Source organism: Phalangium opilio, unplaced genomic scaffold (genome assembly GCF_054372755.1).
Source record: "Phalangium opilio isolate 3A_F unplaced genomic scaffold, DU_Popi_V2 ptg000105l_1, whole genome shotgun sequence".
Taxonomy (NCBI): Eukaryota; Metazoa; Arthropoda; class Arachnida; order Opiliones; family Phalangiidae; genus Phalangium; species Phalangium opilio.
Window position 1 is genome coordinate 4,282,664 of NW_028324207.1, and position 27,915 is coordinate 4,310,578.

A 27,915-nucleotide genomic window follows, 5' to 3' on the forward strand; every position below is an offset into this window, starting at 1 on the left:
GAAGCAAACACACAGGCGCATCTTAAGTTATTTCCCTTGCTCCAAGTAGCGCCGCTGGAGACGGTGCGAGTTGGCTAGTCTCCGGGGTGAAGTGAACTCGCGCTCCGTCTGACGTTGGTTCTTGACGCTAGGGAACCAACGTTAGATACGAATTTTTGTTCGCTTCTTTTCGAGTAATTAATGGAATTCTGCCCTGTCGACATGGAGTACTTTGCAAAAACTTAAGTGTTTTTTGGATAGGTTCGTGACCTCCAGCACCTAGGTGGTGGTAAGTCATTCACAACTCTTTTATTAACATGAAGAAAGTTTTTTATCAGCATGAGTCTTAAATTCTTTCAAAACCATTACAATTGTACGAAATAATTACCAACTATTTTAGGCTATCATATTTTGTCACTGTGCCTTAAGGTACAATCACAATTTGAAAGAAGTGTATTTTAAAGTTTGAACGATGTGAAGATTAGAATTTGAACAAGGGAAAGGCATGCTATTTCAATCTTAATATCAGGTGTATTAATCAAAATACGTATATATTCAGTCCCCAGTGTGATCAAAAATATGTTCGATTTTTATGCCAGTATCTTATATTTGTACACTTGTCTTTTGAACATAATCTGTCATCTTCGATGTAAATGACATTTATCTTTAATACATCCAACTTCGAGTATGAATACATTTGATAACCACTATAATCTCTGGTTTATCATGATTTATGTTAAGATGAGAAAGCGAGAAAGCATCAGTCTGTAAGACGACTTATAATAGGAATAGGAATTTAGTAAGCAAGCAGCACAGTCTAATCGAAGTAGCTGCGAAACACGCGTAGTCCGGACCTCTCTGGAGCGGCGCATTTTCCGGACAAGAGTGCATGGTAGAGGAAACTAGCCAAGCGACGAGAAAAAAAGAGGCCCAAAAGGAAAGGATCCTCGAAGCGTAGAGTAGAAGAGCCAGACGATCAATAAAACGAAGAAAGTAATGGAGGAATTTCGAGGGCGACTGAAATTAAAATGCTTTTGAAAATTAATTCTTAAATACTAGTCATTAAAAGGGACTAAACGCGAAGGAAAATAGTTTTCGCGCGAGCTTAATAAATGAGGGTTTTTCTGATAAACATACTGGTTAGGACTGAGGAGGCTTTTTCCTTCCTAATACTGCGTGATAAAAAAGAGTAAGGCGGAAAAAATAATCTTCCTGTAAAAGTATCGGGAACTTAGGAGGTTCAGTTTTCCGCGAGCAGATGGCGACGCCAAATGGAGAGCTTCTCCTTGGCATCGAGAAAATCATACGTCACGTGACGAGCCCACGTGAATATACTGGGGAAATTGAGGGAAGGGAAAGGATGTCTGAGAGGGGTCCGAGGAGAAGTTTTCAGGGAGGAGTGACTCTAGCGACGCTCTCCGTTGAAGCATCTCCGCTGCTCTCTGTGTCGTCCTTAAACCGCCGACGCGTTGGGAACTTTTCAGAAAACCTCTTTGGCGCTCACTTCTTCAAAACTAGAGTAAACTAGAAAGGGACACGTAAGAAAGGGATAGTAGGTGATGGTGAAGAGCTGGTGTTGAAAAAAAAACTTCGAGTGTTTGAAACGGAAAAAAGAACTATCAGTGTATATCATCAACATCTTTTCCGGCTGTATACGGCAAATGTTCTCGGAACATCCTCAAACTTCCGACTTGACTAGGAAGTGATTTATAGATTTAATACTCGTTTCATAAACGGTCTTTCTTCGTTTAATGATTAAAATTAAAAATGGGGTAGAATACCCTGTTGTGTACGTGAAAAACGGTTTGTTGACGATAAGAACATGACGACTTACACGTTCGCGTTACGGTTTTAGCTCTGGAATACTTCGTTTCTCTAACAACACTCATCTCGGAAATTTTTATAGAAACTTCGTTAACAACTGGTGTACCTTTCTTACCCTCGCGGGTATACTCTCTTCATCCGAACATTTTTAATTAGTTTGGTCGTAATTGAGAAGAAGGGCTATATAAAGTGACATTTTCGGTCGCGGGATTCGCCTTACTTTCTGACAGCGAAGGGATCATTCAGATATATAATAAGGAAAGGAAAAAAATCGCTTTTTCACGATGCGTGAGATAGAACAAGTCGGCGCTGTAGATAGATCGCTCGATAGGCCAATATCGGGAGGAGATGGAGTATCATCGAAAAGAAGAGCCCACGGGCAATATTTCGCGCCGTTACTTTACTGGATAACTTTGGGTATTATCGTGGATTGGATGACGCACGCGGGAATCTGGGCCTTAGGTGAGTCGCCCAATCAGGCACGCATCGCCTGATTTATATTACCCTATAACTTTCGCCCAAGTTCCCCTATCCTTACCCTCCTTTGGACTTTGGTACCAAACTAGACCCGAAATTTTTATTTCCTCCGACCAATATCCCAAAGAAAAATGACGCTCTCGTTCGCTTCTCCTAAAGATTCCCTTCTTATATAAGACCTTTTTGCCGAAATGGCTTCCCCTCTACCCCTCTTCCTATTTGCTCACTTAGCTATAATAAATGGTTCGTAAACGGGCATATTTACCGTGCTCTGAAAAGATATGAAACGTTAATATTTCAAGGTTTTGGTATAAAAATAGATATCCATAAAGGCGGCAATGTATAAGTAACGTGCACCGGCTTAGACAATACTTTTATAGGTATATTGCTGAAAGATTGATTTGTAGGTAGGCTAACAATATTGAATAATTTGTCAAAAACGCCCGTAAACACAAAAAATTAATGTCTACGCGTGTCTTCATAATTCTAAAAAACTGGTTGGGTTTTGCCAAACTCTGTTATGACGGCTTGACCAAACAAAATTTCTTGCAATTGTGAACGAACAGTAACTTTTAAATTTAAAACACTTTTTTAATAATTGAAATAAAATAAAACAAATCCCAGAAGCCGTCTAAATTGTTTGAATCAATCGAAGTAACGCATTATGCAAATATTTACGTCAACTTCCGGTAATCAAGGGCTATAGTTATTTCACTGGTGATGTAAGTTTCACTTTATACAAATTTCAAATCTGCAATATATTGAACGTTTTTGTGCATAAAAACTATACGGTTCCGGTTTAGAAGCCTCAATCAATCGTAATGTGGTTTACTTGTTTAATCCATATTGAAGTGTAATACACGGGCCGAACTTTACCATAGCAACGGTCGCCCAGGATCTGGATCTTTTTCAAAGGAAAGATCGCTATCCCTTCCGCAAAGGAAATCTTGATGGTTTCTCGAAGGCTTTTAATTCTTGTCTAGACTTAGACTTATAAATGCGCAAAGTCATTTAAATGAAGACACCACACCACGTTGGTTTCTGAAAGCAGTATTTAATTTCTGAACATACGTGAAATTGAAACTGTTATTAAAATAAACTGACCTCTCCAATAAGAACAATTAAATTTGGTTATAAAGTTAAGCAGCCCCGTGGATCTATAGCGATATTTTAGAACCCTTAGGAGTTGCATTTACAATGTTTCGAGATAGAATGTACTTACCACCCTGGGGTGTATTTTTAATCACCGATCTCCAAGAAACCTTGCCGTTCCGTTGATGGTTTGCTCAGGCACGGATAATACCGCCGCGTTTCTTCTACGGCGCAGAATAATACTTTTAGGTAGTAAAGTCGCGTAAGGATCCTGGCCAGTTTTAACGAGTTTTCGTTCTTGAACGACGAAAACTCGGATTTTAATACCGAGTTTCGGCGTATAATGGGAAATATAAAGAGCGAAAGATCTGGAACTTATTAAAAGCATCCATTAAGGTACTGTCTCGACAAAATTATAGGGGACGCGTGTTCCTGGCTTGCCCAATTTGTAGTTTAGACTTTAGAGAAAGGGTTGCTCGCTTAAATGCCGTCGTCCCAATTTCCATCAGGCGTTCTTAACGTTGGACTATATACTTTATAGCGTATAACCCAATTCATTCCTTCTCCAAACTAGAAAGGAGGGCGATCTTCCCACCTTCTCGAACAAGCTAGATAGTCCATAAAATAAAATGAGGAACCCTCTTAGAAAGCCGCGTCCAAATGACTCCCATAATTTCAAATCGGTCAAGGAAATTAAACGTCAAGGAGAAAACGGGTGGTAATAAGGTTACGGTGCCGGCCGGCCGGTATTGTACCTCCATTTTACAATCGCCCCTATTTTTCCGATCAAGAAAAGAAACAAAGTAAAAAAACTTCATTTCCAAAAACAAACATCGGGAATACGAGGCTCCAAACTAGTTTAAGTCTTGGCAGAAGTAAGATGAGACTAGAAGTACTGAGCTAACCAAATTCCTCACTTGGCGAAAGTGAATTTTCTTGATAAGACACCAACGGTTGGCCCTCTGGTTGCGGTTTCTGAATTATCCCTCGAAAACGTGTGAATATCGTGGCGGTAGATGGCCGAACAGGATTCAAGCACCCGCGTCCGTGTTCCGCGGCTTTAGGTTGAGGGAAGGGGGTAGGAAATATTTTTGGAACTCGACCAATTTTTTTCTCTCTATTGTAGGCGCCATGGAAGCGCAATAAAATCCTCAAATTTGTTCACTAGTGCCAGGATCTACTACCAATACTAGAGCTCTTTACTTCTAGTCTCATCTTACTTTTGGTCTTGGTCGAGTAAGGTGGGATGGATCTAAAGAATAAGATAAGGAAAACTAAAATCGGGGTATTCTCGGAAAGAAGAGGTTTGCCGTTAGCGAAATCAATAGAGGTACTTTCTCGCACGCATTCACCCACGTACACAAACACGATTTCCCAGTCTATCAGCTCTAATAAAAATCGGAGGGGATCCAAATAAAGAACGAACCTGCGATTCTTTCTGTTTAAAAAATATAATAGCTTCCGTTCCTTCCTTGGTGCTGCTGCGAGAGGAAAACAAAATAAATCCGTCGAACCGTCTTTTTTCCACAATATGCCATATCCTCATCTCAGAAAACAAAATACAATATAGGAGAAGTAAACGAAAACTATCCGATTTCGATATTAAAAATGATAGACGTACGGATCCAATTCTTCTATCAGATGTATATTTTTTTTTTTGAAAAATATTATTTTGCTTATAAATTGATATAAGGTTTCTCTTATGTTATTTGATTTGATTTTTTTTTAATTTATTCTGGTACAAAATCAAATTATTACTTCTATTTTTTTGAAATGATATAGGTTAGTTAGTAACGCCTAAGCAACTATTACTTATGATAAAGAGTCATTTATTTGTATTAGTTTCAAAAAGCAAAAATATTAAAAGCTATAATGTTATGTTCATTTTAAGTCCAATTTCATGTTTGATATATACCCCGTTACTTTAAGAAATTGCAAAATTGTTACTAGTTTCAGTTTTTAAATAGAATGAATTATAAATGATTCCAACGCTTTAAGTCGTATTATATGAACATTTTTGAAACAGAGTTGCCACGGAATTTTAAGAACCAAATTCCCAGACTTTTCCAGGTTTTCCCTGAACTTTTCTGCGATTTTCCCTGACCTTTTTAGGCAGAAAGTGTGAATGTTTACAGCACGTTTTAAATGCTTATAATTAAATAAACTCGATCTACATTAAGTTTTCCAATGTATTTGTTGCACCAAAATGATTAAGAAACATTTTAACTATAAATAACAGTCTAAGAGAATTTTTAAAGTTATTTACTTTACAAAAACCATTCTAGATTTTTTTAAATTCCCTGACTTTTCCCTGACCCTTCCGACCCATTTTAAAATTCCCTGACTATTCCAGGATTTCCAGGTACTGTGGCAACCCTGTGAAATGATTTCTTTCGTTACCATCTGCGTGGTAATTTGCCGCAATCGCGAACGTATCACGATTTCTGAGCTTAACGAAGTAATCAACTCTTGAAACGGCTGACATAGTTGAGTAACGCAAAACCTTTCAGAAATCAAGATCTTGCAAATTTATCACTTTTAAAACATTAAAATATTATGAATAAGGGAAGTATATGCAAGCCTAAATTATGGATTTCGGAAATGGAAAACTTTTTCTTCGTGATATTGAAGATTTTTGTTATCGCCTGGTATTTCCTCTGATATTTCAATTCTAGGGGGCCCCTCCGGCTATCTTGATTTAACGCAGTCGTTTCTTCTTTATGGCTCGGGTCTGTACCGTAACTTTGGTGGCGCTTAAAAGTCCCAGTAATCGATGTCTGGGAGCGCGTGGCTACGAGCCTTACGCCTGTCACTTTCATTTTACTCCAAGATTCATTCTGGAAGTCGAAAAACCATATTTCATTCTTGCTTATATAAAAGAGTCGCTCCTTGCAGATCAAAGTTTCGAATAGAAAGTATTGCTCGTGTTTTTCTTTTGGAAACTTCTGCAGTAGCCGATATTAGAAACTGACCCTAACAAAGGGGTAAGATATTTCCTTGAAATCTGTTTTCTTATATTGTTACGTGAAACTCTGGTTTATAGGGCAACTCGATTTTTTCACATCCATTATTTTCAAAGCGATATTTAAGCTGGTAACACTGTTCTCGGTTTTAATAAATATACGCCATAAACGCGCGAAAACAAGCTGAACCATACTTGTCTCTGGCCTCGATTTTATAAAAACCGAAGGCATTGCCTTAAATAACTTAAAGTAATCAAGATGTCCAACTTACTACCATACGTTATCTCCTATATACCAGCCAGGCAAAAATACTTTACCGAACCCCTAAAAAGCGCGCGGAAGCAAATATAAGATTAATAAAATATTCTGGATGGCATAGACACGGTCCATGCTAAAATCTGTCCACCGTAATAGATGCAATGGCGTAATAAACAGAGAAAAAGTGATAAGGCTTAGCGAGTCGGTGCTCCTATCTGACAGAATATGTCGTTACACATATTTCTTCTAAGCCAAAGGACTTGATATTTCTAGAGGTTATCCATCAGTAAATACCAAAGGCCCCAATATTTTGCCATATTTATGCTAAATCAGAGTAGAAAAAATTTATCGTCTGATATTACCTTTACAAAAGGGGTAATTTAATTTAGGGTGGACGTTAGAATTTTCGAGGTTTCTAGTTACGTATTTCCATCCGAAAGTAATTACCCAAAAGAGAATCGCGTTGGAATAGGCGCGTTGGAGACTGTAGCGGAGATGACGAGATTTCTAGTTTGAGTTTTCCTTACAGTTTGCAGATTATATCTCGAATTTCCGCGAATTACCTTCGGCTCTTATTAGATTCATTTTTCCAGGCTTTCGAAGCATAGTTTTGAAACGAAAAACGCATTAATTATTCCAGTTTTGATTTTATTTGGCTCGAAGAGCGTAAAAATTCTTTTCATTCGCTTCGCGAGTAATAAAGAAAACGATTATTCTTTTTCAGTTTCCGAAATTTCGCTCTGAAATAAAACCCTTTGGACGAAAGCCAAAGGGTAACTCGGCACTCGCGTACCTTTACGCCAAATTTTTACATACCCAAACTTTAATGACGTTTAAAAGAATAAAAAGGAGCAGTTTTCTAATAAGAAGTGTAAGAAGCCGCTCAAGCTTCCTTAGTATTTGATATACACGGCACATATCAAAAGCCGAAAGACGTCTTTGTTTTGGCCTACTTTCGCCTCGAGTTATTGCGGAACGAGATTCCTTTGGAATGCGTTAAAGAAGCGGAAAGCCTTAGCCCTTTGAATGAAAAATATGATATTAAATTTTTGGAAAATATCAAAATATTCGCAAATGAGATTACCGTTATATTTATTCTTGTACTTGTACAAGCAGCAAAGGGATCCCTTAAAGCTTGTCAGCCACTCGAGTATTTTACTTATTTTCAGGACGCCATTTTAAAAGATGGATGCATTTTGAACCACAAAATCCGGTCTATAGCTTTTAGTAAACCTATAAAACCAAAATTGAGGAACGCGTTTGAAACGTTCGACAGTTATTCTAATACAAAGAATTTTACTTATGTGGTTGCCATTTTTTAAGAAATTGGTAACGGTATAGTCTGCGTGTCGAATATCTATCAGCAGGCCCGGAAATAAGAAAAATTTCGCATAGGACATGTGTTCCGTGACCCCCGGTTTGACTGTTTAATTTATAGGCCATTGTCTACTGGAGTGTGCAAAAATAGTGTCGCATCTCCATAGTGAAGCTATCAAAACTTGGGAAATATATTGGTCAAACTGTCCAGTGACCCCCCTTAGTTTTTGAAGAAATTATCCGATATTTAAAAATTTTATTGGACAGTGTCCAGTGTCCTGTGCTTATTTCCGGCCCTGTCTATCAGTCACTCATTGGACATAGAGATTGTTGAAATAAAGAAATCTAAATAATATGAATAAACGATGCAATATTTATCGAAGATATAGACCATTTCTGTAATTACTTGTAAAGAAACCAACGCTCATAGGCGGGGGGGGTCTCTTCCAACTCAGTAAGAGGCAAAGCCAGATGGAGCCGGAGTTCTCTACTGGCGGAAGGCTAGCCAACTCGCACTGCCTTTTTGCAACCCTACACCGTGTAAAGTTCTCTTCGCCCACGTCAATGACTAGACCAATGAAGCGTTTTATCCATGGACATTATAGAGCTTGGCATTTTCTATGCTTTATCCACGTCGTTTTATCCGTGCTCCAAAGTTATCCACAGAAGTTGTATGTTAAACGGTATTATATCTACAACTTTTTTAAAAACAAAATAATCGGTAAAACACACATTAGTGTATAACACATAGATAATGCCGAGGTCTAGGACATTAGGTACAGCAATTTGTTACAGTCAACTTATCGAAATTGTTTGAATTAAGGCACTTGGGATTCACTTCAGCTCATAATCGAAAACTTTGAATACAGTTTAAAAATCACTCAAATGTTTTATTAAATTTTGCTGTGTTTTGAGGCCATTTTGTCCTTTTAAAGTGGATAAATCAACGAGTTTGAAGCCATTTTAATGCAACGGATGAACTAAGGATGCTAGTATTACTTTAATTTAGAGTCAACTCATTTGATGAAAGAAAACGAAAGACGTCAAATGAATTTCATTAAAATTTCAGTTTGTTAACAAAAGTTAACGGACGAGTAATCCCAGCAAAATTCTCATCAGAGATTAAAATAATACAGCCATCGAAAAATGCTTCCAAATTATCATATTTCAGGGTTAATTTAAAAATGCGCGCAGGTTTGTTTTTTTTCCGAAAAATATAGGGTTAAAATAAGTATGAATTAACTGACCTGACTAAAATTCATACTTCCGGCCACGGAATAGTACCGAGTCTAAACCACCAGGGTGCTCTGTTAACGCTCAATAAAAAAAACTACTCAATACCTCTTTCGAGTCCATGTACCAAAGCCGGAGTATATATAATCAGATTATCGTCAATAGGCTAAAAATTACGTCAGAGATACATTTTTTTTGGAGGAGAAGCAATGGGAATATATATTTAAAATATATTTTCTCTTATAAGCAATAGGTGGCGCTATTTTAAACAATCGGTTTATTAGATACGGATTATGGCGAAATTTTTGACCTATCGATGCTACTCTGTCTATGTTCTACTTCATAGGGGTAAAAAGGTCTAGTCACGTGATTTGTAAAATATAACCCCTAAAAATTAAGGGTGCAAATTATGAGCGGCCTGAGCTATACCTAAATAGAAAAATAAATTAAGTATGAAAACCTCGGCCATCACTTTCATTCTTCAATTATTATTTTAACCCATCGTTGGAACCTATTGAAAAGTTTTAACTGTTTTTTAAATCATTTTAGTTCAGTGTAACTGCCATTTATATTTATATTTGATTTAGTTGGTTTTAAACGCGAGGATAAGTCAGTATTGACAGGGTACTGAATTTGAAGGTACGACCCCGTATGAAAAGTTATTCAATCTGTGTTTACATATGGCACAGTGTTCTGAAGATAATTTGACGATGAAAACACTACAACTCGGCAATGTTGGGTGCCTTCAATGTGCTCCTCAAAAGAGTCCATCCGTTGAATTGCTAGGCTATGAAACTGTGACATATCAGTGAGTTACTTGAGTTTCGGCAAAGAAAAGATGACTTAAAAGATGTACCACAAAATGAAAATTTCACTTTGCGCTTCAAGGGCAAAGTGAATATTCAGTTATATCCCCCATATTGGGGTGAGTTGGAGTAGGGGTTAGCGCTTTCGCCTCGCAGCAAGAGGGTTCCTGGTTTGATTCCGGACGTGGCACCGGCTGAAAATCTGGGAACAAATCCTTCTGCGTAGAGTTTGCAAGTTCTCTCCCCACTTGTTAAAAGAAGTTTTCCTCCGCGGTCTAACCCGGTTTCTTCTTTCCATCAAAACTTGCTTAGGTTAAGGGTAATAGTTAGTATAGAGCACTGTCAGTTAGCTGTGGCATAGGGGCATGCCACCACCAATCTATGCATTGTAAGGGGACCCACCTGTAAACAAGTTACAGGCTTACTGTGGAAATCCATTTATAGACAAAGGTTAGGTTATTATTATATTACCACTCGTCACTCGCATTCGAGACTATGTCCGCATACGATACCGACGCCCGAATGCAAGACCATGTCCCTATCAAAGTCTAGACTCGGCCTTAACCTCGCCAATAATATCACCGAGAGACTATTCATGGAAGGAATCGAATCTGACCTCATCCTCAAAGCGAAAGTCCATAGTTCAAATGCCACAAATGTATTATTTCACCGAGACAGATTTCCCTTGCATATAGTAAATGAATCATGAAGGAATTTTGGATTTTAGTCAGGATATGAACAGAGAACAACTGAAAGACTCGATAGAATACTTGTACTTGGGCATGATAAGCAGCGTTATGTTCAAAATGGCAGCCTAATTAGACCTTAGATATTCGATATAACAAACTATTATAATTCTAAATAAACCTTTGAATGGCCATTTAAAATTTCAGTTGAAAGTTTCCTGTATTATAATCTGCATATTCTACCTTTTTTATTTAACACTACTTTCTCACTTTAGCCCCTATACCTAAGTTGTATACTGTATGTATATGGGAAAGTGGTTTGTTGTTTATCCACAGTTACAAAGCGTTAATTTCAGGATTTGACCAATCTGCAATCAGTAATTTGGTTTAATTTATCAAAGTTTGTAAAACGAATCCCGAGCCTTTAAAGGGAGGATGAATAAGGAAAATCAAGTAATTTTCATTGATTCTTTAGCTAATTTATCAAAAATGTTCTGATTAGAATCAAGACCTAAAAAGTATCGATAAGACTGAGGTTATCACTTGACTGAAGTCTCAGAAATTATTTTTTTTTTTTAATTGAAGCTTAAAGGCATGCTTAAGAAAAAACAACGTTCCATTACCGTTTTCCATTGAGCTCCATGTAGCTCTTTAGATATTTCATAGGTTGCATTTGCTAGTTTTCAAGCTTACGATTTATCATACACAATATAATTGCTGCAATCCAAACTTACAATTCTACAGAGTCGGTAATGTAGTCACAGACGAGCTTCGAACGTTTAATTTATGAACACACGATATGTAAGACCAGTGAAGAATGACATAGGTTCATTAGACTTAGTCAATTGAACGTATTCACGACTCTTCAATTTATTTCTCTACAAGATGCTGTAGATCCCTTAAAGAGAGGGTGAAAAGGAAAATTAAGGAATTTTGAATGTAATCTTCTACTAATCATAAGACCTATCTGCATAGTGAACATCCAGGAAATTCCTCTGTGTGATTTTAAAATACAAATTAATTTGAGATTTTATGAATAATTTGAAATTTTCATCTCCGAAGAATCGAGTAACTCCCTGCTGTTTTGTTAATAAATTTACCCGACACGAGATGTGGAAAACATTGCTAGCGATGGGACAATCATGGCGCTAGATACTAACTGAGGGCGAAATGCAACTTTTCGGAGGTGAAATTTTAAAATTTTCTTTAAAATCACAAAATCGTTTCAATTTTCATATCATTTGGAGATAGTTCCTGGATGTTTAACTTTACATATGGGTCTTATAATTAGTAAATCAATAGATGAAAATAACTCATACAAGCTTTACAGCTGGCAAAGAACGCCTAACTACTTCATCAAACTTCAGATGTACATCTATAACTTCTTGGTACTAAATCGTCAGCAATCAACCCACAAACCCCGTCTTGACATGGGACATAAATACACAAGCTTAACTTGACAACTAGTTAAGGGCTAATAGAGTAATTATGAGGGAAATATATATTTATCGCGTATATGATTCAGTTTAGTAACCTTCCTCCAAATGTTCTAATGTTGAGAAAAATCCTGTTAATATTAAGCCACTTTGTGATAAACTTCTTTGGAAGAGAAGAATTATATACTTCTGATAACAGAGAGTATTGTACATCCTAATTCTAGTTAGAGACCTAGTCTTACACTTTAAATCATATTTTCATCAAACATTTTGCTTGTATGTAACAAAGCCAAATATAACTCTTTGAAATCGAAGAAAAAAGAGAAATGTGCATAGAAAGATGTGATATATTTGTAATCGCATAAAGACGTGTCGTAACTTCGACAATTTTTTAAAAAACAAAATACAATTATATTTATAATTTAAGTTTCGAACTCTTAACACCAAAGAACATTTACTGAGTTTGACATTTCAACTACATATACTGTATATATGTATATAGAAAATAAATGAAAACATAATAGCAATATGAAAGAAGGATAATTCAGTAAGGTGGGTGCAGTCAGGTAAGGTAATAAATTTTTGGGGACTTTTAAAATTCACCCGAGTCGTTAATTTCAGGTGCGATTCAGGGGTAAGGCAATATAAGTCGGCCCATTAAACAAGATCTCAATTTGCTTGCCTCCCCTTAACGGAATGCGCTTTTCGCTTGGCTACCATCTCCTTACTACACTGCAATTTTGTTATCTTCAATGTTGCTTGTTATCTTCGTATTAACAGTTTTTCCGGGCATGTGAAGGCGTCACTTCTCCTTTCCCCCGAAACAAATTGGCTTATTATTGTTGGCAGCCGCGTTTACCATATACATAAGCCTTGATAAAGGCCAATCTAGAACGCGATAAACGCTAGCCTCCCTAGACTACAAAGGACTGGGATATGAGGATGAGCTTCCCAAGTATTCCTCGTAAACCAAGCGTTACGCGCCTATTGGGAGAACGACAATCTAAAAAGACAGCCTTCGTGCATACTGAACCCTCGAGTGAAAAAAAAAATAAATAAGGAAAATCGGATATTAGTAAAAGCATAGGTAATTTAAGAACAATAAGTGTAACACTCAATGAAACGCATCAATGGAAGCCTGGAACTGCGTTTACAAGTTAACTCACTAGGGGTCTGGCCATCATCTTCGTGCCAACTGAGCCTGTACTAAAAATATCTGCAGTTATATCTCGTATAGTACTTGCTTGTTTTCAAATTAAACATATGATAAAATATAATTATCAGATGATGTACTGACTAGTGACTATCAGTGTGGGAAATAAGGATATTTTTAAAACTAGTCCTTGGGACCAGTGACCCCTCTAGCGTCCGAAATAATAAACTGCTCTCTGGACTGGTCCCAGCCTTTATTCTCTGATAGATTTGCAATTAATAAACTGGTCCCGAGGACCAGTAAGCCCCACTTCTCGAATTTAAAAACTAGTGCAAGCAATTGATAAACTTGTTTTGGAGCAGAGAAAGTGAGCTATTTCCCAGACTGGTGACTACAATAGTCTGTCCGTTACATTTAAAAAACGCCAAGGTTTAATTAATATCAACCGCATTAATAATTAATCAAAAATGTCTTGATTAGAATCAAGACCTAAAAAGTATCGATAAGACTTGTCTGAAGGATCAGATATTAATTTTTCTTTTTAATTGAAACTTAAATGCATGCTTAAGAAAAAACAACGTTCCATTACCGTTTTCCGTTGAAATAAATTATTTTACTGGTAATCAATTTCAAAAATTTACTTATCTCGGCTTTTCGACCAAAATTCCATTCCCCGAAAACATTTTATCATTACATTAATTACTTTTGGGAGAGTACGTGTATGGTTTTGCGTTTTAAAAGGTTCCTAAAGACGTTACATCCCCATTCGTGACCGGCACGCTTCGCAGTGGAACATTTTAATTATTCTAAAACCAATGGCGCCAAATTCAATAGGGACAGTAACATTTTTACTCGCGGTTTTGCAAAATGATGTAATATCAAGTGTACTTTAGTGAACCGTCGTATTGTTCTTTCTCATGGTTCAGGGCATGATCAGTGTTACTGCCCAATTTCTCTCTCTAGTTTCTAACAATGGTTTGAGACTATTTGATATGGTACGGCACAACGTTATATACATTTGTAAATTCTAAGTAGCACAAAAGGAAAAAGAATCCATTATTTTATATTTTGGTTTGAAATAAATAAACTCATGATAGTAGTTATAACGAACAGAAAGTCAACGGAATGGCACCGGTAATGAGCAGCAAAAAGAGAGGAAAGTTTGCTTCAAGGTAGCAGAGGGACATGGTAGTGAAAATAGTAATCTAGAATTTTGTTCGTTCAAACCTTAATATATCATAAAAAATTCTTGTGAAGAGGCGGCACTACCTAGAAAGATTGATTTTGGCAGATAACAGCGAAGAAATTATGTTCTACACACACTGGGACTATGGGAGAGTTTCTGGGCCGCAGGTCGCACATGATGAAATTTCAACTCCAGTTTACATCAATTCTTCCTAGTCGTATTAGTAGCAGGTTAAGGTATAGTTTGCTCAGGTCCTGTTAGTCTCGAAAGGGTTATATAGTCCTTGTAACTTTTAAAAGGTTAATGTCGTGGCTAAACAGACCGCTATTACAGTTTTTTTTATTGTTTTATAGGAAATTTTTACACGTTATCTCCCAAAAGTAATTAATGTAATGATAAAATGTTTTCGGGGAATGGAATTGTGGTCGAAAAGCCGAGATAAGTAAATTTTTGAAATTGATTACCAGTAAAATAATTTATTTCAACGGAAAATGGTAATGGAACGTTGTTTTTTCTTAAGCATGCATTTAAGTTTCAATTAAAAAGAAAAATTAATATCTGATCCTTCAGACAAGTCTTATCGATACTTTTTAGGTCTTGATTCTAATCAAGACATTTTTGATTAATATCTGTTCCTTCAGTCTTCATTTTAATTAAGAATGTTAAGAAACTGTTTTACATTTTCAAAATCTGCACTAAGCAGAAACATATAAAGGGGACCATAATTTTAGCTCAATCAGACATTTATTTATAATGATACTTCAAAAAAAAACGTAAATCAATAAAAGTTTGTATTCTTATTGTAATTAACATAATACAATTTTTTACAATCATTTATTGAAACGCGAGTCGCCACCCTAAAAATTCCAGAAATAGGACCAAATTGACAATTTTACAAAATTTTTAAAAATGCTGATTTATGTCCGTTTAACATTTAGCTCAAAATTGTCATAAGGCCAATATGAAATTCGGATATCCTTAAAACTTCATAAAGACGATCCGAGATTGTCAATTTCAAACTTTTTTGTAGCATAAACTAACGTCTGTTTGATATTAAGCTTAAAACCTTAAACAATATATAGTCACTGCTACCCTAAAAGTTCACAAAGATGATCCAAGATTGCTAATACGCCTAAAAAGTGCCATCTTCAAAATATGTAGCCGGGGAAAAGAGAGCGTGATCGAGTGGGCTATGCTAGTGGTTGGAAGTCGCGGGGGTTGGGACAGGGATGAGGGAGTTGAGATGGATTGGAAATGATGATGGGCGACCTGCGGCACCGTATCTCTCCCTATGTACCTCGCGCACGCCCCTACCCTTCGGTAGGCGATTGCTAAGTGCTGCCGCGGAGCGCCATTTTATTTGTACGAGAACTAGCTTCTATTTTGAAGATAGAGGGAGTGCCCTTTACAATTTCGTCCAGTACGACCCTACCTAACCGCCGAGGATGCTGAGAGGACTATGTTGCCCAAGGTGGGGGTACACAGGCAACGCTATGGGTATGGGGGTTTTCACTCCATTTCTCTCTCCTTCAAGGTTGGGACTCCAGGCATAGCCAACTCCATCACGCACTCGACAACGCAAAGCAACTCGCGCCAGCGTGGGAAATAAGGCGGTGACACAGGGCAATGACCAGTTTAAAAATTGCCTGGTCCAGTTCAAAAATTAAATCGGAGGGGGGGTCAGTGGTCCACGAGAATACTAAGAAAGTTCAAGGGTAATCAGACTCCACACATTAAAATTCTAATATTTTAATTATCCACTTCTTTAGTTTAGCAGACGACGTGCTCTGGTCAATGGTCACGGACCAGTTTATTTATTCCAAGTCAGGAAAGTCGCTGGCCTAATGTCCAGTTTAAAAAATGCTTAATTGGTCACGGACCAGAAAACTCACGAAAACGCGACTCGAATGACGAAAACTACGTATTTTCCGACTGAGGAGAGGCGAAATAGCCCGGCCTCCTTTTACGTCCCCCTTTGTATTTTGAAAGTGGGACTGGGACTATGGTGCGCGAATACTTAGGCATCTTATACCTTCTCCCTAGTAAACTAGATATCGCTTCTTTGTAAAACTTTATATAACTAAAACCATGAGTTTATAACATGTTCCATAACAAGCTTCATACAACTTTTGGAAAACAAATTTCCCTGAGATTTCCAGGCTTTTCCCCATATACTTTTGGGGAGTATCCTATGGAGCAAATGTTAACGAAGGAGGGAAGGGGCAAATAGGACTATTACATAATCAAAGGATATCCCCGTATCTCTAATATTACGAGATTCCAAAATTTAGTGTAATGTTAATCCTATGGAGGAGGCAAACTACCTACAAGCACCCGGGGCAAGTACCTACAAGCACTCACAAGCACCTACAAGCACTCACAAGCACCTACAAGCACTCACAAGCACATACAAGCACTCACAAGCACCTACAAGTAACCGGGGCAAGTACCTACAAGCACCCGGAGCAAGTAGCTACAATCACCCGGAGCAAGTAGCTACAATCACCCGGAGCAAGTACCTACAAGCACACGGGGCAAGTACCTACAAGCACCCGGAGCAATCACCTACAAGCACCCGGGGTAAGCACCCGGGGCAAGCACCTACAAGCACCCACAAGTACCTACAAGCAATCACAAGTACCTACAATAACCCACAAGTACCTACAAGCACCCACAAGTACCTACAAGCAATCACAAGTACCTACAAGCACTCACAAGCACCTACAAGTAACCGGGGCAAGTACCTACAAGTAACCGGGGCAAGTACCTACAAGCACCCGGAGCAAGTAGCTACAATCACCCGGAGCAAGTAGCTACAATCACCCGGAGCAAGTACCTACAAGCACACAGGGCAAGTACCTACAAGCACCCGGAGCAATCACCTACAAGCACCCGGGCAAGCACCTACAAGCACCCACAAGTACCTACAAGCACCCACAAGTACCTACAAGCAATCACAAGTACCTACAATAACCCACAAGTACCTACAAGCACCCACAAGTACCTACAAGCAATCACAAGTACCTACAAGCACTCACAAGCACCTACAAGTAACCGGGGCAAGTACCTACAAGTAACCGGGGCAAGTACCTACAAGCACCCGGAGCAAGTAGCTACAATCACCCGGAGCAAGTAGCTACAATCACCCGGAGCAAGTACCTACAAGCACACGGGGCAAGTACCTACAAGCACCCGGAGCAATCACCTACAAGCACCCGGGGTAAGCACCCGGGGCAAGCACCTACAAGCACCCACAAGTACCTACAAGCAATCACAAGCACCCACAAGTACCTACAAGCAATCACAAGTACCTACAAGCACTCACAAGCACCTACAAGTAACCGGGACAAGCACCCAGAGGCACCCGTGGCAAGTACCCAGAGGCACCCGTGGCAAGTACCCACAAGTACCTACAAGCACCCACAAGTACCTACAAGCAATCACAAGTACCTACAAGCAATCACAAGTACCTACAAGCAATCACAAGTACCTACAAGCAATCACAAGTACCTAAAAGCACCCACAAGTACCTACAAGTACCCACAAAAAACCTACACGCACCCACAAGTACCTACAAGCAATCACAAGTACCTAAAAGCACCCACAAGTACCTACAAGTACCCACAAAAAACCTACACGCACCCACAAGTACCCATAACTACCTAAAAGTACCCACAAGTACCTACAAGTACCCACAAGTACCTAAAAGTACCTAAAAGTACCCACAAGCACTCACAAGTACCCACAAGCACTCACAAGTACCCACAAGTACCTACAAGTACCCACAAGTACCTACAAGTACCTACAAGTACCTACAAGTACCCACAAGTACCTCTAAGTACCCACACGCACCCACAAGTGCCCATAACTACCTAAAAGTACCCACAAGTACCTACAAGTACCTACAAGTACCCACAAGCACTCACAAGTACCCACAAGTACCTACAAGTACCCACAAGTACCCACAAGTACCTAGAAGTACCCACAAGTACCCACAAGTACCTACAAGTACCCACAAGTACCTACAAGCACCCACAAGTACCCACAAGCACCCACAAGTACCCACAAGTACCCACAAGTACCCACAAGCACCTACAAGTATCCACAAGCACCCACAAGCACCTACAAGTACCCACAAGATCCTACAAGTACCCACAAGAACCTACAAGTACCCACAAGAACCTACAAGTACCCACAAGTACCCACAAGCACTCACAAGTACCCACAAGTACCTACAAGAACCCACAAGTACCCACAAGCACCCACAAGTACCCACAAGAACCCACAAGTACCCACAAGAACCCACAAGTACCCACAAGTACCTACAAGTACCCACAAGTACCTACACGCACCCACAAGTACCCATAAGTACCTACACGCACCCACATAAACCCACAAGTACCTACACGCACCCACAAGTACCCACAAGTACCTACAAGTACCCATAAGTACCTACAAGCACCCACAAGTACCTACAAGTACACACAAGTACCTACAAGTACTCACAAGTACCTACAACTACCTACAAGTACCCACAAGTACCTACAAGTACCCACAAGTACTTACAAGCACCCAAAAGTACCCACAAGTACCTACAAGCACCCACAAGTACCCACAAGAACCCACAAGAACCCACAAGTACCTACAAGTACCCACAAGCACCCACAAGTACCCACAAGTACCTACAAGTACCCACAAGTACCCACAAGCACCTACAAGTATCCACAAGCACCCACAAGCACCTACAGGTATCCACAAGCACCCACAAGCACCTACAAGTATCCACAAGCACCCACAAGCACCTACAAGTATCCACAAGCACCCACAAGTACCTACAAGCACCCACAAGTACCTACAAGCACCCACAAGTACCTACAAGCACCCACAAGTACCTACAAGCACCCACAAGTACCTACAAGCACCCACAAGTACCTACAAGCACCCACAAGTACCCACAAGAACCCACAAGTACCCACAAGCACCCACAAGTACCCACAAGAACCCACAAGTACCCACAAGAACCCACAAGTACCTACACGCACCCACAAGTACCTACAAGTACCCACAAGTACCTACACGCACCCACAAGTACCCATAAGTACCTACACGCACCCACATAAACCCACAAGTACCTACACGCACCCACAAGTACCCACAAGTACCTACAAGCAATCACAAGTACCTACAAGCACTCACAAGCACCTAGAAGTAACCGGGGCAAGCACCCAGAGGCACCCGTGGCAAGTACCCAGAGGCACCCGTGGCAAGTACCCACAAGTACCTACAAGCACCCACAAGTACCTACAAGCAATCACAAGTACCTACAAGCAATCACAAGTACCTACAAGCAATCACAAGTACCTACAAGCAATCACAAGTACCTAAAAGCACCCACAAGTACCTACAAGTACCCACAAGTACCTACACGCACCCATAAGTACCTACAAGCACCCACAAGTACCTACAAGTACCCACAAGTACCTACAAGTACTCACAAGTACCTACAACTACCTACAAGTACCCACAAGTACCTACAAGTACCCACAAGTACTTACAAGCACCCAAAAGTACCCACAAGTACCTACAAGCACCCACAAGTACCCACAAGAACCCACAAGAACCCACAAGTACCTCAAGTACCCACAAGCACCCACAAGTACCCACAAGTACCTACAAGTACCCACAAGTACCCACAAGCACCTACAAGTATCCACAAGCACCCACAAGCACCTACAGGTATCCACAAGCACCCACAAGCACCTACAAGTATCCACAAGCACCCACAAGTACCTACAAGCACCCAAAAGTACCTACAAGCACCCACAAGTACCTAGAAGCACCCACAAGTACCTACAAGCACCCACAAGTACCTACAAGCACCCACAAATACCTAAAAGCACCCACAAGTACCTACAAGTACCCACAAGTACCTACACGCACCCACAAGTACCCACAAGTACCTACAAGTACCCATAAGTACCTACAAGCACCCACAAGTACCTACAAGTACCCACAAGTACCTACAAGTACTCACAAGTACCTACAACTACCTACAAGTACCCACAAGTACCTACAAGTACCCACAAGTACTTACAAGCACCCAAAAGTACCCACAAGTACCTACAAGCACCCACAAGTACCCACAAGAACCCACAAGAACCCACAAGTACCTACAAGTACCCACAAGCACCCACAAGTACCCACAAGTACCTACAAGTACCCACAAGTACCCACAAGCACCTACAAGTATGCACAAGCACCCACAAGCACCTACAGGTATCCACAAGCACCTACAAGTATCCACAAGCACCCACAAGCACCTACAAGTATCCACAAGCACCCACAAGTACCTACAAGCACCCACAAGTACCTACAAGCACCCACAAGTACCTACAAGCACCCACAAGTACCTACAAGCACCCACAAGTACCTACAAGCACCCACAAGTACCTACAAGCACCCACAAGTACCCACAAGAACCCACAAGTACCCACAAGCACCCACAAGTACCCACAAGAACCCACAAGTACCCACAAGAACCCACAAGTACCCACAAGTACCTACACGCACCCACAAGTACCTACAAGTACCCACAAGTACCTACACGCACCCACAAGTACCCATAAGTACCTACACGCACCCACATAAACCCACAAGTACCTACACGCACCCACAAGTACCCACAAGTACCTACAAGTACCCATAAGTACCTACAAGCACCCACAAGTACCTACAAGTACCCACAAGTACCTACAAGTACTCACAAGTACCTACAACTACCTACAAGTACCCACAAGTACCTACAAGTACCCACAAGTACCCACAAGTACTTACAAGCACCCAAAAGTACCCACAAGTACCTACAAGCACCCACAAGTACCCACAAGAACCCGGGCAAAGCACCTACAAGCACCCAGGCAAAGCACCTACAAGAGCTCTTGCTTAATATCCCTCTAACGGCGTGAATCACGACAAAAACGCCTTAAGTCCAATATAAAAAATTAGTGCTAAAATGCGTGTCTCTAACAGTGGTAAAACGCCGTAATTCAAATACCCAAAACAACGTAAGTCAAAGTATGTGTTAATAATGATAAAAATCAATACTTAAACTTAATTTATCTTAATGAAACTAAGAAAAGGCACATCTATGGACTTCTGTCTTTCATTTGAGATGGCTCCCAAAGGTAACGAATGAATAGTTTTCTTTATACACGATCCCAATTAAGGTCATTTTTCAAAAAAATCACATGTTATCTCTATGGAACAATATAGTATATTTCACCAAATGTCTGATTAATTTTATGGATTCTAAAACCACCCTTAACAACTTTTTTCATTATAGAATTAACTATTAGTTGGATCTCTTTGAAATTTTAACCACATAATTAGGGCCCAAATTTTAGTTCACTGGCAAAATTTTAAAGCAGCAAACACAATACGAAAAAAGTTACGGCCAATCAAAGAACCCTCCTTTAGCATTAGAGGCAGTATCAAGTCTTATCTAAGAGAGCGACCGCTCTCCTAGAATTCGCGGCCATCTTTCTTGTTTGCACGTGCTTGTCTAGCTTTCCAGAGAGGGTCAAAATTCAGACGCCCTTTTATGGACAAATAAGCTCTAGGCCTATCATTGCTTAATAGACGGGGAGATACGAGCCTCTACTCCTGCAATAAACCTTCATGATAAAGCCAACAGGTACAAACATCAAAGTGAAATACGGTGCGTTTTAGCGTTATAACATACGTTATTAAAAGGGGTGTCAGACTTACTGATATTATGTCTCTCATGGTGAATTCTACATACCCTAATACACTGTAGATTCGGTGGGCGAGATAACCCTTTTTTTCCGCGCAAAAGTTTACCCACGCTTCTAACTCCTCTTCACCCCTTTCCCCTTTTTTCGGGTAATTGGTTAATTTCTGTTAATTTATATAGGTTCCACTTTACGGTGGCGCGTACCGTTGATCTCCCTTACTCCTTCCAATTTGGAGCTACAAGAGAAGCGAGACTAATTTTACGGCCGTAATTAAAGTTTACCTACGAAATACGAATCCACCTATGTTTCCCCACCCACCAGATCCGTCATTTTAGGCAAAGAGAATATTACAAGAAGAGCGGAAGACTAAGCCTTAGCCAAAGCTTTTAAGATAGGTGCCTACGTGGAACTATAGATCCTCTTTTTGATGATTGGCTTATTCACTACACCTCGCATTGGTTGAAAAATATCGTCTGCTTAAAAACTGAAATAATTTAGTTCCCAGTCTTAGGGTCGCAAAATAGAATATATTTTCGAGAAAGTCAGTAATCATGACTAAAATTACAAGATAACAATGAAAAGTTTTACTTTAAATTTGCTCTGATTCTTATGCAGGGTGTTTTTGATATGTCTGCTATAAATTAAAGGGTTGTTCTTAGTGTCAAAAATTAGTAACGGAATTACGGGTTCCCAAACATTGTCCCATAAGACAAGAAAATAGTCACACTCGCGTACACTACCAGCGTACTCAAATATCTACCTATATAATACAAAAATTTTGTTTAGCAATGTTCATCGATTGAAGCAAGAAGTGATATCTAGTTTATTAGGGAGAAGTTGTGAGGTGCCTTAGTATTCGCGTGCCTTAGTCCCATTCCCCTTTCAAAATACAAGAGGGACTAAAAGGAGGCAGGGCTATTTCGCCTCTCCTCAGTCGGAAAATACGTAATTTTCGTCATTCGCGTTGCGCTGACGTGAGTTTTCAAGAAACAATGAGATGCTGGTTGTAATTTAGAGGTGGGGATTAGCTCCGGACCTACGTTTGGGCTGGAGATAAGGATGGAAATTTGGCGAATTTATATCTTCTCCCTAATCAACTAGATATCACTTCTTGATTGAAGATTATTGAAGGCTGATATGCCTTACCCCACTTGAGTGGTTATTTCATTGCTTTATGGGAAATATTTGGGAGACAACATTTCCTTTGACATTTTCTACCCAGATTGACCCTAAGAACACACTCTTTAACTTATGGCAGGCACAATGTATTTAATACCAAATTATTATTTTAGTGTCAGAGTGAGAAAAAAAACCCTGCTAAGCAGACTACCAAGTAGACGACGCGAAACACGCGATCACGTGCCCCAAGGTACAAGAACTCTAAAACAGTCTGGGAAATAAGGATATTTTTTAAACTAGTCTTTGGGACCAGTGACCCCCCTAGTGTCCTAAATAATAAACTGGTCTCCGGAGTGGTCCCAGCCTTTGTTCTCCTATAGATATGCAATTAATAAACTGGTCCCGAGGACCAGTAACCCCCACTTCTTGAATTTAAAAACTAGTCTAAGCAATTTGTAAACTGGTTTTGGACCAGAGGAAGTGTGCTATTTCCCAGACTCCTCTAAAACTCATGGTTGCTAAATAATACTTAATCTTCCACTCCTACTTGTACATTCTCTTTGGTTTAGGCGTGCTTTGAATTTTGGTTTCTTACAAAAAAGATTCAAATTTCAAAAGGTGGAGAGTAGAGTGGTTAAATAAAAGAGAGCAATTAAGACTTCTCCGTAAAAAATCGTGCAACCGTAAAGGTTTCATGTAATCGTGATTTGTTAGGGGATTCCGGTTTTACAGGCGACTGGAATAAAAAGGTATACGTCTTTTTTCATTCCTCTTTAATTTCATCACCTAATGCCGTGACTTATATTCGGGGCACGTGCTTTGAAGTATCTATTAACAATTGTACGCTATGTAATTTATATGACAATTAAGCCGATTTGATCATTATGAGCGTCATGTTTCCGCAATTCTGAAAATGTTAATGTATAGAATCCATTTAGCGTAGCAATCTATTTCGTAACCGCCAAGTTTATGCATTCTGAAATGGACTTTGGTATACCGTCATATGTCTATGAGAGTGAAACCTTCACTTGAATCAAAACTACTTTACTTCCCATTAAATTTAACATTGAGTATTCATACGCCATAGCATTAAATATTTTACGACGTTTATTTGAATCCACTATATTACTATATAAATTATGTAATCTGTATTAGTTCCCTTTATTCAAACTCTATTCAGGCTTTTACCCATTAGGCCACATTTGCCATCGTTCTAAGCCTCGAAGATTAGCGTTTTAAAACCCTACCCATTACCGCACGCCCACTCCACATCCAGGACGTCCAATCTTTACACTACACAAAATTGGCTTTATTCCAGCTCTAAGACTTCATTTTAAAAGCAATATAGAGTTAGGAGTGCACCATTTCTCTCAAACCAGCAACCATGCATGCTAAATCCTAACTCGAGTAAATACTGCACAAATTATAAAACCAAAACCCTAAACAGCGGTTTATGGGCAAAGAAATGGTTCTCATTGTTTTCTGTACTTAATGAATTCGGATCAGACAACTCTGTCGGACAAAAAGTCTCATTGCAGCTTTTTCTTCCTAAAATATTAGGCTAATCAAATGCCACAAAGAAGCAAAAAAAAAAATGTAACAGGGTTGGCCTTAAACCTCTTTATTTTCTAGTCGCATTTGATCCTAATATTTTCATCTATCTACCAAATTAAAAGATGAATATAACAAAGGGAATGCTTGGTGAAATGTCGAGGGTGTGCTCGGGTTCGGGGAAATGTCAGCTCTTAATATCCAATATTTACAAAATCGCAGAGAAGAGCGTCATCAGAGTAAAAAAAAACCCTCTCTGGGTTTTTTCTTGTTTCTTTTATACGAAGAAGCGAGAGAGATTGGGAACGAGTCATCGAAAGGGAAGGGTAATAATGGCTTAAGCGATATTAGGAGGCGCGTATCTACGGTATAAACCACTTATTACGCGAGGTAGATCAACGCTGATTGGCAAGTTGATAGCTTCCGGGCCGAGCCTCGAGTAACGTTTCGAATAAGAGCCAATCGAGACTTTCGGGACCAAATTGCTAGCTTATCGCGTCTGTGTCATTCCCCACTTTCCTATAGCGAAGAATCGGATCTACTTAAGGATCGTCAAAGGAACGAAGAATCGAGAAATACTATTAAACAACCTGGAATAATAATGCTCTTTTCGCCTAGAGACTGTATTCGCCACTAAGGTAACGATCAGAGTTTGGGATAGTCCTTGGCCAAGAAGCGTTCCACCGCCATTTCTCCACTCTCATTCTCTACACCGGAGTGAGGTCTCTCAGCGCTCTAGAAGGGAAGTGCGTATATAGATTGGCGAACCGTCTTGACCACGTAGTTAAGCTTATTCAACGGGAAGTAAACGATCCCCGCCTTCGGGTCACCTTCGCTTTCGGTCCAGTTCCAACTAGAAAAAAAGGGGGAAAAGGAATGAGTTCGAGTTATAGGAAAGAGCGGGTCTACATCATTGATTGTCAGTGATAGGATTTCTGCAGCTGTCAGAGCGTTTCCTTTTCCATATAAGAAGCCTTGGAGAGGTTGGCCCGAGTAGAAGAAGAATTTCGTATCTTTGCAGGTATTGATTGCGGGCCGCGGGTATAAACGTCAAGGCCTCGCGCCGGCCGGAAGATTGCTTTTAGGATGATTTCTACCCCATTTTTCTCTTCCGCCTCATCTTCTTCGCCATGTACGAGAAAAAACGACATCGGCTAACCCTACGCCACCAAAAATTTAAAAAGTTCTTATCCAAAAACCAAACAAGAATGAAAAGAAATAGCAAAAACCGCATCTCTCTTTATGTATGCGCAGAAAGGTTTCGTACTTTTAAAATTGAAAGGATAATCTCAACCCACGAAAGTACTCGCGCATTTAATACCGCATTTAAGTCGAGCATGCGGTTTTTTTGTTTGACTCGCGGGAAATAGTTAAGAGAATCAAGAAATTTCCGGTCTTCTTGGAACTGAATGAAAGCCACCCACATTAGCACTTGGAACTTTTTGCACTGAAGCTTTTGCTATTTAATACCAACAAGAAATAATTTAACAAATGACAAAATTTGCGAATTAGGAAAGCTTTTTTCCCTGGACTAGCTAATGAAAATGAAGAAAACTGTTTTCTTTTGTTGTATATACAGTGTGGCATAGATCAGATGAACGCTAAAATGTCGCTGATGGATGATTGTTACGAAAAATTTGAGACCTTCGACACTGCATTTAAAGGTGCACCTGCTTTCATGAGCCGTTATTATTTACCATCTTAATGGTTATCGTCATTTTACAACTCTTCCAAAAAACGGAAAACTTACATGGTTTTCTGTGATGATGGTTTTGTCAAAGCAAGGTTTTTATTTTGTTTTGTTTCATAAAACGCCCCATAATTTCTTTTAAAAAATATCATGTTCCCTTTGTTATGTTGATCTGCAATTTTACATACTGTAACTCAGTGATGTAATGAAATATCAGATGACAATTACTCTTGAAATCATAGCAGTAATTCTTGCTACTGATTAGAACTCCGTGTATAGGTCTAAAGTTTACCGATTATTTTCCCGAATTTTTGTTTAAAATAATTAATCGACTTATCTGTTCTACCCTAGTTACTTCCATAAATGAAAGCGATACCCATATATTAAGAAGAGAGCCCTACCTTAAGTTCAATGTAATGAACCAGCGACTTTAAAATTTAGTTTAGCAGAATTATTTGTAGCATTTTATGACCTTCCTAATAACCGGTGGGGTTTCACTTTCTACGGATACCTTGGCGCTGGACAGCTGGCACAAAAAGGCACATTTGATTTTGAAAGAACTACATCCTGTAATATTTGGTTTTTACGTGCTATTTGCTTTGTACGTGTTTAACCCTTAACACTACTGTCTTAAGTTAGTAATATTTACTAAAAAATATGAAAAACGAGAAAAAAGCCGAACTCTCCTTCGCATTTTCTCCAGTTCAAACTTTTCTTTGGGGAAACAAAGGTACCGTTCTCAGATTTTAAGATCACAAATGTGACGGTATCAAAGCTTCTTTCAGAATGTTATGAAAACGCTGCATTTTGACTTAGCCTGATCTAAAATAGCCATTGGGAAAATGTCCAATACCGTTGTTTCCCAAAACATTCGAATATAATATAGAGTTTGTTTAGACGTCGTTACATCACTACCAGGAAAACGATATTAAAAAAAGAAAATTCGAGTTTTGTTTAATAAAAAATTTCAAATATATTTCATTTAAATTCTTTACATTATTAAACTTAAAGAAACGATTTTAGTATCATAAAAATTTTAACTTTGAAATTCAATAATAACTGGTTTTTATTGTGGGTATCGACTTATTTTGCGGCAATAAATGTAAAAGGTCATGAAACAATTTTAAATTTCATTCGCTCTAAAGAATATTAATAATAAATTAGAAACAAAACAAATTATAAATAAATGATGTATTATTTGAAGCAGCGTTCTTTAGACTTCGAAATAAAGTATTGTGTCTGCACGTTAAATGCGACGGTAAAGCAGTTCATAATTGAAAATGTTTCACAATCGAAAAGTTTAGCCGAATTAAATATTCCATTCTACTACTTTTCTCGGAAATATAATTTCATCATTATCGCCCACTTTCACCAATGGGGAAATGAAGGCA

General features: G+C 39.1%; 1 protein-coding gene across 1 annotated transcript in view; it reads left to right on the forward strand.

Annotated features, from left to right (window-relative positions):
* Positions 1-1,228: 1,228 nt before the first annotated feature.
* LOC149627437 (fibroblast growth factor receptor-like 1) overlaps positions 1,229-27,915 on the forward strand; it is a 140,066-nt gene continuing 113,379 nt past the window's right edge. The window contains exon 1 of the mRNA XM_089852147.1: positions 1,229-2,265. Within this exon, the coding sequence (XP_089708273.1) occupies positions 2,088-2,265 (178 nt within the window). The 5' untranslated portion in view covers positions 1,229-2,087. The remainder of the gene's footprint in view (positions 2,266-27,915) is intronic.